The sequence below is a fragment of the Bos javanicus genome, chromosome 11 (genome assembly GCF_032452875.1).
Source record: "Bos javanicus breed banteng chromosome 11, ARS-OSU_banteng_1.0, whole genome shotgun sequence".
Lineage (NCBI taxonomy): Eukaryota > Metazoa > Chordata > Mammalia > Artiodactyla > Bovidae > Bos > Bos javanicus.
Window position 1 is genome coordinate 82,817,289 of NC_083878.1, and position 12,240 is coordinate 82,829,528.

Consider the following 12,240-nt stretch of genomic DNA (forward strand, 5'->3'; position numbering starts at 1 on the left):
CATTGGAGCAGCCTAGCAGGCCTTTTTTCTTTTTAATATTTATTGGTTGACTGATTGATGGATTGATTTAGCTAGGTGCACCAGATCTTAGTTGCAGCATATGGAATCTAGTTCCCCAACCAGGGATCGAACCCAGGCCCCCTGCCCTGGGAGTGTGGAGTCTTAGCCACCTGACCACTGGGGAAGTCCCTCATGTTTCTTTTTAGAGATCTATAATGATGATTGGCAAATGGTCACTTGCAGAGAATTTCCTCTTCTAGTATTTATCCTAATCAACTTTTTATGTTGAAAAAACAATGCACAAACTTGGCAAAAAACAGATGAAGAAAATAGGATAAAACAAAAGGTCAGTTTCCTTTTTGTATTCCTCCAGAAATAGTTATGGATGTACATATTTATATAACAACTTTATAACAACTTTTTAATACAGATATGAGTAAGCTATCGGAGAAGGCAATGGCACCCCACTCCAGTACTCTTGCCTGGAATGGACGGAGAAGCCTGGTAGGCTGCAGTCCATGGGGTCGCTAAGAGATGGGCGGGACTGAGCGACTTCATTTTCACTTTTCGCTTTCATGCATTGGAGAAGGAAATGGCAACCCACTCCAGTGTTCTTGCCTGGAGAATCCCAGGGACGGGGGAGCCTAGTGGGCTTCCGTATACGGGGTCGCACAGAGTCAGACATGACTGAAGCGACTTAGCAGCAGCAGCATGAGTAAGCTGTACACATTTCTGTACCTTGTTTATTCGTATCTTTTGTAATTATTGTAACTGCATCTTTTTTACAAATTGAAGTATTTAATTGTAGTTTTTTTTACAAATTGAAGTATTGAAATTTACAAAGTGTTAATTTCTGGTATACAAACAAAGTGCTTCAGTTATACATATAAGCATGCAAGTACACACGTGCAGATATTCTTTTCCATTGTAGGTTATTACAAGATACTGAATATAGTTCCCTGTGCTATACAGTATGACCTCGTTGTTTATTTATTTTATACAGCATACTGTGTATCTGCTAATCTCAAACTCCTAATTTATCTCTCTTCACGTATATGCATCTTGAAGTGTAATTTCTCTAGGTTAAAAAAAAAGTTTAAGAAGATAAAATCATTTAAAAATGGAAATGTGTCTTTTAGTTTTATATGCTAGAGAATCAAACCTAGCAGGGGATGAAATTCAAAACTTTATGGTAGACTATTTCTAAGATGCATTTTTTTAAGCTACTAATTGAAAATACTAAGTAGAAAATTATCTCAAGCAAATAACAACCCTAGAGGGAAAACATACCACCTGTTTTAAAACTTTCCAAACAATATTACCAAGAAATGGAGACTATTAAGCCTGAATGGATTTATTACCTCTACTAGTTAGTAGTACTAGATGAAGTCATTCAACATTCTAGTCTCATAAATATTTATGTACATTAATTTTTTTTTTTTAACAGGGACCTGGCCATAGTCTTTAAAGAAAGCATATATTTTTTTCTATACCTTAAAGAAACTGCATTGCCAGATTTGGGGGGAAAATTAGAATAATTTATTCTCTACACTTCTTAAATTTTTTACGCCTTTTTATGTTTTCAGTTTTTGTAGTATCATTTCAGTACTGAATATGGGAGATTTCAAAGCTACCCGTAAAGTCCTTCAAAAGTTTCTTAAAGGCTAAAATCTTTTGTACTCATGGATCATGTCATTGAACTTAGGTGGAAAAAGAGGGAGAAAGATTTGAATATACTCTGCTCAAAAATTAGTGACTTGACATGTAAAACTGGATATAGGACATTCAAGGAGCTCTGCTGGCAGGGTAGGGAGCAGGGCCTGGTACAGTGGAGAGCCCCCAAGACGAGATCAGGAGGCTTGAGTCTCTTCCTTGCTGTGAGACTCCAGCTCAGGATGCCTAATTGGAGATTGGCATCTATAAAGCAGTTACCAACAGTCTCCTGTGCCCATCACTGGGTTGGTATGAAGGTCAGATCAAAATCATGTGAAAGTGCTTTAGAAACTTTAATGCTGTGCACTTGTGAAGTGAATGAATGAATGTATGAAATGAAGTGTTGGGCTGAGTAGAGGATGCTTTTGGAATATATTGAGAGAAATTGTGATGAGCCCGGGGGAAGAATTGTTACTAGAATTTAAAACTTACATTGGAAGTAATCATGACAGGTAAAGTTTCTGGAGGAAGGGATAGAAAGTAGTAGTGATAATGATTAGAAAATAATTTGCATGGAAAGCTAGAACTTAAAACATGCTCATCCATCTACTCTCTATGAAGCGTCTGTCAAGAACAAAGTATTGGTTGGCCAAAAGATTTGTTCGAATTTTTGTCCCAAATTGCATCTCTAGTAAGCAAAGGATCTGGTATATAAACTAGTACTGCTGACGTAAAAGCTGCTGCTGCTCTTTGGTGTGTCCCCCTCTTACTCCACAGCTCTAATGTGCTGTGGGAAAGACACATCCACTAAGTACAGCTGGCTTCTGCCCTGTAGAAACTAATTTAATACTTAAAAGAGAGGCAGTGTAGAGTATGCAATAAAAGTACAATTAAAGTGTAACAGATGTATCAGTAATGTGCATGCGTAGTCACTGAGTCATGTCCTACTCTTTGCAACCCCATGTTCTGCAGCCTGCCAGGCTCCTCTGTCCATGGGATTCTCCAGGCAAGAATACTGTAGTGGGTTGCCATTTCCCTCTCCAGGGTCTCTTCCCGGTCCAGGGATCAAACCCGTATCTTTTGAGTCTCCTGGATTGGCAGCAGCTTCTTTACCACTGTGCTACCTGGGAGTACCTTTGAGTAAATTCCATAATTGCTTTCATTTTTGGAGCCCCTCCTATGGACCAGGTCTTGGTTTGTGTATTTTATATGTGTGTGTGTGTGTGTGTGTGTATAGTTTCTTAGGCTTTGTGCAACCACGCAAGCTATAGTATATTGCCATTTTATAGATAAGACTATTAAGTTTGTAGTTGTTAAGTAGCTTGCACAAGGACATTCAGCTAGTAACTTATGTGTATCCATGTTTATTACACTCTGTCATGCCATTTTCTTCATTGGAAAAAAAGAATAGGTGTTTTTTTGCCACATATGAAAATGAAGGTTGTATGTGGAGACTTGAAACTCTCTGTAAGATAAAGAAAAGCCAGTGTAATGTTAGTAGTAGCAATTATGTGCATTATTGCTTTGTGCTATTCAATACTCTTGGAGCTGAACTCTTTAACCTGGTTTGGGAATTTGTTTCATAAATGGTGTTAGAAAGAGAATAGAAATGAGATCAGATATTTGGTGTACTCCCAATACAGGTACCAAATCCGTGAGATGCCAGAAAACAAAGAGTGAGAAAATGAGTGTGGTACCATAACCATAAGAAGTCCTTGGGAGAGAGAAGGTGGTTGGTTCCATGAATAGGGAGTAGGAACCAACAGCCTGGTAGAGCAGGGCATGGAGTCATACAGAGATGGGCTGCCTGGTTGTCGCACCGCCTTCAGAGCACATTGGGCAATTTGAGGCTGGAAGACTTGAGTCTGAAATCAGAGGGTCAGAGTATACATGGGAAAAAGCCTTCACTGTTTTGATCAATGTGAGTTTGCTAGTGGAGTGCAAAACCAGTACAAAGAGCTCCCTGAAAGAACACCTACAGAAGAGCTGTCCTGCTGCCCTAAGACTCCAGTTGCCGGATAATTGCTGGATATTTGCTCCTGCTCTCTCTCTTTCTAGGCAGAAAAGTGCTTACTGGATGAGGTGCGAGATGAACAGGCAACAACAGGGCACACCAGGATGCAGAGCAGGTGTAGATGGGCTGCTGGCTCCCTGGCAACAACCATATGCCAGACAGCTTCAGAGGGGGCTGTGCCTCTGGGGGTGGTTCAGGGAGGGACCTCATGAGCTTCAGTCTGTAAGCAGAAGGGAGCTGGGTTAAATGACAGATGAAGAGGCACTAAGAGCCTAGGAATGGGATCCGATTTGCCTAAATCCGTTGCCAGATATACCAGCCTTATACAGCTTATTCCCAAATCACTTCTAAATGCAGTTGGATCAGCTTCGTTCACTCCATCTTCCCATCAGGGCTTAGCCATATAGGCTTAGCACATATTCTCGCCTTTACTGGAATTTGTTTCCCTTGTTTTTTTTTTTCTTTTTAATATATAATAATTTTATTTATTTTTAGCCATGCAGGGTCTTCCTTGCTGCACAGGTGTTTTTCTAACTGCAGCAAGCAGAGACTAGTTGCGGTGCGAGGGATTCTCATCGTGGTGGCTTCTCTTGTTGCAGAGCACAGGCTCTAGGGTGTGGGCTCAGCAGTTGTGGCTCCCGGGCTCTAGAGCACAGGTTTAGTAGTTGTGGCCCATGGGCTTAGTTGCTCCAAAGCATGTGGGATCTTCCCAGACCAGGGATTGAACCCATGTCTCCTGCGTTGGCAGGTGAATTCTTTACCAGTGAGCCACCAGGGGAACCCCTGTTTCTTGATGGCCTTTTTACTACTTAATACCTGAATAGTTAGACTAGAAATTAACTCTTCCACAAAGCCCTGCTTGACACATGCCTGAAGCCAACCCCTCTGTATTCATTCCCATAGCACCCTGTGCTTAGTGGTATCAAACCATTTACAGTCGTTGGCTTGATTGTCTTTCCTTATAGACTACATTCCTGGAGGAAAGGGTCACATCTTCTTAGGACATCACCTGGCACATAATAGGTGCACAGAAAGTATTTGTTTAGTGAATGACAGATAATCTTGCAGCTACTTGGGAGCATTGGTTTTCAAAGCCGGGTCTTTTGACTTGAGATAGATATCTGCAGTTTTTGAGGACAGGACTCAGTGTATGCATAGAGATAGGGGAAGCATTTAGTAAGGTTGACCTTTTCTTAAATCTACCTGTTGGAATCCAAGAAGATTTCTTTAATTGGTTTTTATCATCACTCCCAGACTGTTCCTTAATAGGATCAAGAGAGAGAATGTCAGGCTAGGTTTGGCAATATGGACCCGACAATGATAAATCACCTGTGCAGATCAGAATAATGACTTACACATGAGAAATGCTGACAGCTCATTATAATTAGATGTGTTTTAGAGAGCCACAGGTAGATTCGGGAGTGTTTTTTTTTTTTTCCCTCTAATTTGCTTATATTAAAATATGTACCATGTCTTCCCAGAAGCTGAGAGGGATTGAGTTAATGTTGTTCACATATTAGGTAACTCTGGAATCATGGTGGAGTTGCTATGGCTTCATTGACACCCAGACCAACTTTAAATAAATGTGGTTATATTATATTTATTTAATATAAATAAATAACGACCTTTCCTGTCAGCCGATCAATTCTGGGCTTTGTTCTATTTGAATAATTGTTTTGTAACATAAGTATCAGTTTAGTTGCTCAGTCGTGTCTGACTTTTTGTGACTCCATGCACACTGCAGCATGCCAGGCCTCCCTGTCCATCACCAACTCCTAGAGTTTACTCAAACTCATGTCCATTGAGTCGGTGATGCCATCCATCTCATCCTCTGTCGTCCCCTTCTCCTCCCACCTTCAGTCTTTCCCAGCATCAGGGTTTTTTCAAATGAGTCAAAGAATTACAGGACAGTATCCCATTGAGCCCCAAATTGAGAAAAGTAAAAATTGGTTGCATACTTTTTTATGAAACTAGAAAAAAATGATGATTGTAGGAACAAGGATGGGTTTTTTTTCCCCCTTACTTATCCCTGGAGAAAATACTCTTCTACTTAACTGTCTAGGCATTTCTAATGGGATTATTGAACTACAGCTTTGTTATTGAGAATACTTAGATGGTCCAAACAATATTTTCCAGGGGCAATGATGACAAAAATTGCTTCCAGGGTGAATTATTATAAATGATCAGATAATTAGGGAAGAGATCTGGAATAGGCTCAGGTATCTAATGCTAGCTGAAAAAGCAAGCATACGTATTTTTTAAGTGGATGGAGAGATTTTTGAGTTGGAAGAACAGAGCAGGCGTCCAGAAATCCATTCCTAGACTCAGTTTCTGTGTCCTGTTCTTATGGTCTGCAAAATGGACCACCTCTGCATCAGACCGGAGAAGGCAATGGCAGCCCACTCCAGTACTCTTGCCTGGAAAATCTCATGGATGGAGGAGCCTGGTAGGCTGCAGTCCATGGGGTCGCTAAGAGTCGGACTGACTGAGCGACTTCACTTTCACTTTTCACTTTCATGCATTGGAGAAGGAAATGGCAACCCACTCCAGTATTGTTGCCTGGAGAATCCCAGGAACCCGGGAGCCCGTTGGGCTGCCGTCTATGGGGTCGCACAGAGTCGGACACGACTGAAGCGACTTAGCAGCAGCAGCAGCTGCATCAGACTCCCCAGGGTGGTTGTAAACCTTGATTAAATAGCGGCCGTGTGAAGGGCCAGACAGACGTGCAGTTGACGTGACCTTCTTCCCATTGTTACTTTTTTTTTCTAATTAGTCCTTTTGTTGTTCACAGGCTGATCCCAAAGAACTGATCAAGATGGTCAGCAGGCACGTGACTCTGTACGGACACGAGGCCTGGCCCGAGGAGCTCACAGCACTGACCAAGCAGTTGCACTACTACAACGAACGCCTGCTGGACTTCACTCAGGCTCAGATCCTCCAGGGCCTGCGGAAGGGTGTGGACGTGCAGCGGTTCACGGCCGACGACCAGTACAAAAGGGAAACCATCCTTGGCCTGGCCGAGTAAGAGATACCTTTGTCTCATAAAGGGATGGGATAAAACACACAAGGACAAGCTGAGTTATCAGGACTATGAGTCACAGTCCCTTGAAAATGTACATTCATGGTTACCGTGAGCAGGGTTTCCCCTACTTCTTCCGATCCCGTGAGGGACGTGTGAGTCTTCACAAATGGATTGTTGGTGGGATCATGGTTAGCATAGCTGCCTTCTAAATGATCAGTAAATGCAGACTGTATTTTAGGCTTGCAGATTTAAAATAGTAAGGATGATAATTATAAGAAAATTTCCCTATGATTTTGGTATCCTGACCCCAGTACCATGTTAGAGGTGATGCAGTATGATCGGGGTTAAAAGTATGAAGCTTACCGTGTGCATGCTAAGCCACTTCAGTTGTGTCCTATTCTTGGCAACCCATGGACTGTAACCTGCCAGGCTCCTCTGTCCATGGCGTTCTCCTGGCAGAAATACTGGAGTGGGTTGCCTTGCCTCCTCCAGGGGATCGTCCTAACCCAGTGATTGAACCTAGGTGTCTTATGTCTCCTGCATTGGCAGACAGGTTCTTTACTACGAATGCCACCTGGGAAGCCCATGAGGCTTACTTTAGAAATTTAAAAACAAGATTCCCTTTGATTCCTGGCTGGAATCTCGCTTTTCTGCTACATGGCTGTTTAATTTCCTCACTGTGTTAAAAATAGATACAGTCGACTTAATCCAAGAGGAAGGACCACGTGTTGTGGGTCCAGGGCACTTTCATCTGTCCTGGGTTCCTAGAGAAAGCAGATCTTTCACTCTGGCAGTTTCTCTTGTTCGAAGCCTATAGCAGCTTCCTTTTTTTCCTTTGTCCCTTAGCTCGTTCCAGAAAAAAGTTAGCCCTTGTGTGAGATGGCAGTACACTTCAAGGCCTATGGGAATATGTTCTCGTTTAGGTATGGAGTTCCCCTTGGTTTTAATACTGGTCCTCATTTTTTGTTTTTGATCAAATGAGTTCTGATCAAATGAGAATTACATGTCAGGTGTTAAGGAAGTTAAACAAGATATTTTTATAAAGTGGGCTCACTCACAATGGTTATTAAGTTAGAGGTATGTTTTGTTTTTAACACCCCGATTTGTGGAGTGCTTCTTATGGGCCTAGAATGGTGTTAGATGCTCTATAAACTTTATTTTGAAAACATCTTTTAATCCTTAAAGGTAACCCTCTGATATAAAATGTTATCCCCATGTTATAGCTGAATAACTTAAAAGTGTTTGTCACTCAGTTGTGTCTGACTCTGTGCAACCCCATGGACTGTAGCCCACCAGCCTCCTCTGTCCATGGGATTCTCCAGGCAAGAAGACTGGAGTGGGTTGCCATTTCCTTTTCCAAAGAACTTAAAGCGTATTAAGTAATTGGCCCAAGTTTCCATAGATGGTAATGCTCACAGCTGTGATTTCCTGCTACCTACCAAAGGCATCATATCTTCAGCACCACGCACCCTGCCCACACTGCCTGATTGAATTTTCCCAGAAGCATTGGTATGCAGTTCTGTCTAGGTTTCCAGCCTTTGAAACAAGGGTAGATTGTGCCTACATTTTACAGTTATTAATCTCTCCTGATAAGTACCTTAAAATCAGTGGTAAAGAATCTGCCTGCAATGCAGGAGCCGTAGGAAATGTGGGTTCGATCCCTGGGTCAGGAAGATCCCCTGGAGAAGGGCATGGCAACCCACTCTAGTATTCTTGCCTGGAGAATCACATGGACAGAGGAGCCTGATGGGCTATAGTCCATGGGGTCACAAAGAGTCAGACATGACTGAAGTGACTTAGCATGCACTCATGAGAAGTACCTTAAAATAGCAAAGACGGTCTTGATTATGGCAGTGGCCGTTGCTATTTTTCATCATTATTCTTAAATCTTAAAGCAGCAAAATAACTTTAGTACTCTAATAGTACTTTATATTATTCTGGGCTTTTTTCCTATGAGAAGACACTCAAATTCTTTTTAGAGTGAGGCAGGGAAAATGGAGATCAAAGAAAGATAGTAGGGACAGCCTATGGGAGAATTAAGTTAAGAGAAATGTACAAATTTTTTTTTTCTCTTCCCCTCTCTTCTCCTGGAGGTTCATAATTTCTTAGGTTCGTTTAATGTCCAATTTGAAAGTGACTAAAGAGATAATATCATCCAGTCTCCTTACTTTTGGAAGAGGAATGTGAGAAGCACAGAGCCTTAAAGCATTGTTCAAGGTCGCAGAGCCAGGAGTTGAGCCTGGGCTTCCTATTGCCGAGTCCAGTGGGCTTTTCTTTGGGCATTTGGTAATCCTGAGTGAGATTGTTTATGGTTTCTTAGAAGAGGGTTATTATGCAGATACAAGTTGACAAGATAAGGCATGCCTTACATCATCAATTACATTTTGCTAGGGCTTTGTCTTATCTTTTTTTTTAAGCATCCAGCCAGCACATGCTATTTGAAGCGTATCCTAGAGGAGAAATATATGCTTTTGATAAATAAATAATAGAATCTTCTCCACAATCTGTTGTTTATAAATATACACAGCAGTCTTTAGATGGCTCGTTCAAAATATCTCAAAATATCTATGAGTTTTCTGAGTTAGCACTTCTGGTTTGGAGACAGCATTTTCGCATCTCACACAAAAGAATCCTTGAAGAACCTGCTTCCTTCTGTTTTGCAGCTCCACCTTCAAACATGTCCATTCTTTATTTTCTTACTAATTGTATGTCCATTTTAATGGCCGTTGTTTTCTGTGCATACGTTATAGTTGTCCTTTTTTGTCTGTATTATCTTAGTTATTACTATCTCAGTGGCTAGGGTGACTTTGAGGAAAACAGAATATAGTTTGGTTTCTTCCCACTTTTATCATATAATAAAGATGTGAATACTTAGTACACACCTGGTGTCAGATGCTGTGGCAGACTCTCATAATAGGAAGGGTGAACTGCTAATGGTCCCTGTTCTCCACAAACTCTCGTTTTATCCTGTGGATGTCAGGATAAAATGAGAGTTTTATCAATAAATCCTTTAAGAAATAATTTTTAATGACAGTTACCTAATAATCCAGGTATTGACAGACTTAATTCAGTCCTTGGTCTCTTTCTGTAGTCTATGAGCATTGAATGGCTTTACATTTTTGAAAATGGCTTACATTTTTAAAAATAGCTTACATGTTTAAAGGTTTGTGGAAAAGCAGGAGTAAAAAGCAATAGAAGAATATGCTACTGAGACCATATGGTGGTAAAGCCTGAAAGATTTACTATTTGGAAAAAAAAAAAAAGATTTACTATTTGGCTTTGAACGGAAATCATTTGCCAGCTCCTGGATGATCCAGCTTACAAATATTGGTTTCCTTAGTGAGGCTAAGTGTAGTCGTAGCAGTATTACTTGATGGTAATAGGTATTTCATTCCTGTTTCTGTGGTTTTTGTCCACCATCCTTCCTTTTTTTTTTAATTTATTCATTTTAATTGGAGGCTAATTACTTTACAGTATTGTAGTGGTTTTGCCATGCATTGACATGAATCAGCCACAGGTGTACATGTGTTCCCCATCCTGAACCCCCCTCCCACCTCCCTCCCCATACCATTCCTCTGGGTCATCCCAGTGCACCAGCCCCGAGCACCCTGTCCTATGCATCAAACCTGGACTGGCGATCCATTTCACATATGATAATATACATGTTTCACTGCCATTCTCCCAAATCATCCCACCCTTGCCCTCTCCCACAGAGTCCAAAAGACTGTTCTATTAATCTGTGTCTCTTTTGCTGTCTTGCATACAGAGTTATCGTTACCATCTTTCTAAATTCCGTATATATGTATTAGTATACTGTATTGATGTTTTCTTTCTGGCTTACTTCACTCTGTATAATAGGCTCCAGTTTCACCCACCTCATTAGAACTGATTCAAATGTATTCTTTTAATGGCTGAGTAATATTCCATTGTGTATATGTACCACAGCTTTCTTATCCATTCGTCTGCTGATAGACAACCATCCTCCCAATGAAGAATTCCATCCTTATGTTTCCTTTGCTTCAGGAAAGTTGGGGTTTTGTGACAGTTTCTCCAATATAGCCTTTATGTGAGTGCTCTGGACCAGAATTGTTTACATACCTAGAGATTCTCAAGTCTGATGACACCATTCCCTGATTTGAACTTTGCATTGAGTCTCCATTGCCTGTAGGATAAGGTATAGATCCTTCAGTAGACCTGAGGACCCAGTGCATTCATGGTTGTGAAACCCCGTCTATCAAAAGCCCGTTTGTCTCTTCTCCCTCTTTATCGCCTCTGCTTAGTTAATCCCTGTTCACTCTCTCATCTGTATCCTCACAGTGTTTTGTAGTCTTTTGACATTACCCCTTTCTGTTTGATGCCTGGTTCACACCTCATACACTCCATTAGGCTGTGAGTTCCTCAAGAAGTATCTTGTTGTTTTTATATCTTAAGCAGCTGGCATAATAGCTGGCCCAGTGTAGAAAATGAGAATGTATTGAGTGACTGACTGTGTTTTTCTCGGAGATTTACCTGTGGGGCAGGGATCCATTTCTTTGTATTTCTTTTTCACTGTAGGCTCTGGTACCTAGACCATCATTTTTTTATCTCAGTACGTTTTGGACTGGGTCATTCTTTGTTGCAGGAAGGCTGTTCTGTGCATTGTAGGTTGGTCCGCAGCCTCCCTGACTTCTGCCCACTAGATGCCAACTGCTTTCTCCTTTTCCTCGCCCACCATGACAATCAAAAATGTCTCCAGACAAAATTGTCAAATGTTCCCTGAGTAGGGCTGAATCACCCTCGTTTGAGGTCCATTGATCTAGACGATTCCTTGGTCATTTGCAGCGCACCACAGTGAAGAAGGAGCATTAAAATCCCTTGGGTGTACTTTTCCTGAATTACTGTGACACGTCTTATGAGGGACTGTGCTGGCTGCGCCCCCTTTAGCATGAGAGCAGTCATAATGCACGCTTTCTCTGCTGATTAAGGTCATGTGTTTCTCTTCTTTCCTTGCCCTGTGGTTGATGCACGTTTGTGAAGGACGCTGGAGGAAAACGTCTACAGCATCGCTCTTTCTCTGGCCCAGCGCTACAGCGTCTCCCGTTGGGAGGTTTTTATGACCCATTTGGAGTTCCTGTTCACCGACAGTGGGTAAGCACACGACTTGTGTAAGTTCATGTCCGAGTCTTTTTTCAGAGGCTGTTTTAGAGGAATCTTAAAGTTGTGTTGTTCAGTTTCACTTTTCCTTTTGAGCTGTTGTCGACTGGTCTCTTTGTACAATCTCTCTTCATGCATCTCTTTAGGCACCAATATGCTAACGATTGTCTTAGTTTTTGTTTTCAGTAATAATCCTGAATTTGAGACTTTTTATTCATTGATTCAAAGACATTTACTGAGAATCTCTTGTGTACTAGGAATAGTGTTAGGTCCTAGGGTTACAGTCGTGAACAAAAGCAGACATTTGAATTGTCCTGGAACTTTTAGTCTAGGGTAGAAGACAGATAATAATTGAATAATGACATAGGCAAATGTGAAATTAAAACTCTGACAGGCCCTGTATAAGAGAGCCCAACTA

The 12,240-nt window shown here is 41.3% G+C and overlaps 1 protein-coding gene across 2 annotated transcripts in view; it reads left to right on the forward strand.

The window, feature by feature from the left end:
* The window catches only part of NBAS (NBAS subunit of NRZ tethering complex), a 335,203-nt gene that overhangs the window by 215,600 nt on the left and 107,363 nt on the right, over positions 1 to 12,240 (forward strand). For both annotated transcript variants that reach the window (XM_061433269.1, XM_061433270.1), the window contains 2 exons: positions 6,459 to 6,688; positions 11,706 to 11,816. In XM_061433269.1, coding sequence (XP_061289253.1) covers positions 6,459 to 6,688; positions 11,706 to 11,816 — 341 coding nt within the window. The remainder of the gene's footprint in view (positions 1 to 6,458; positions 6,689 to 11,705; positions 11,817 to 12,240) is intronic.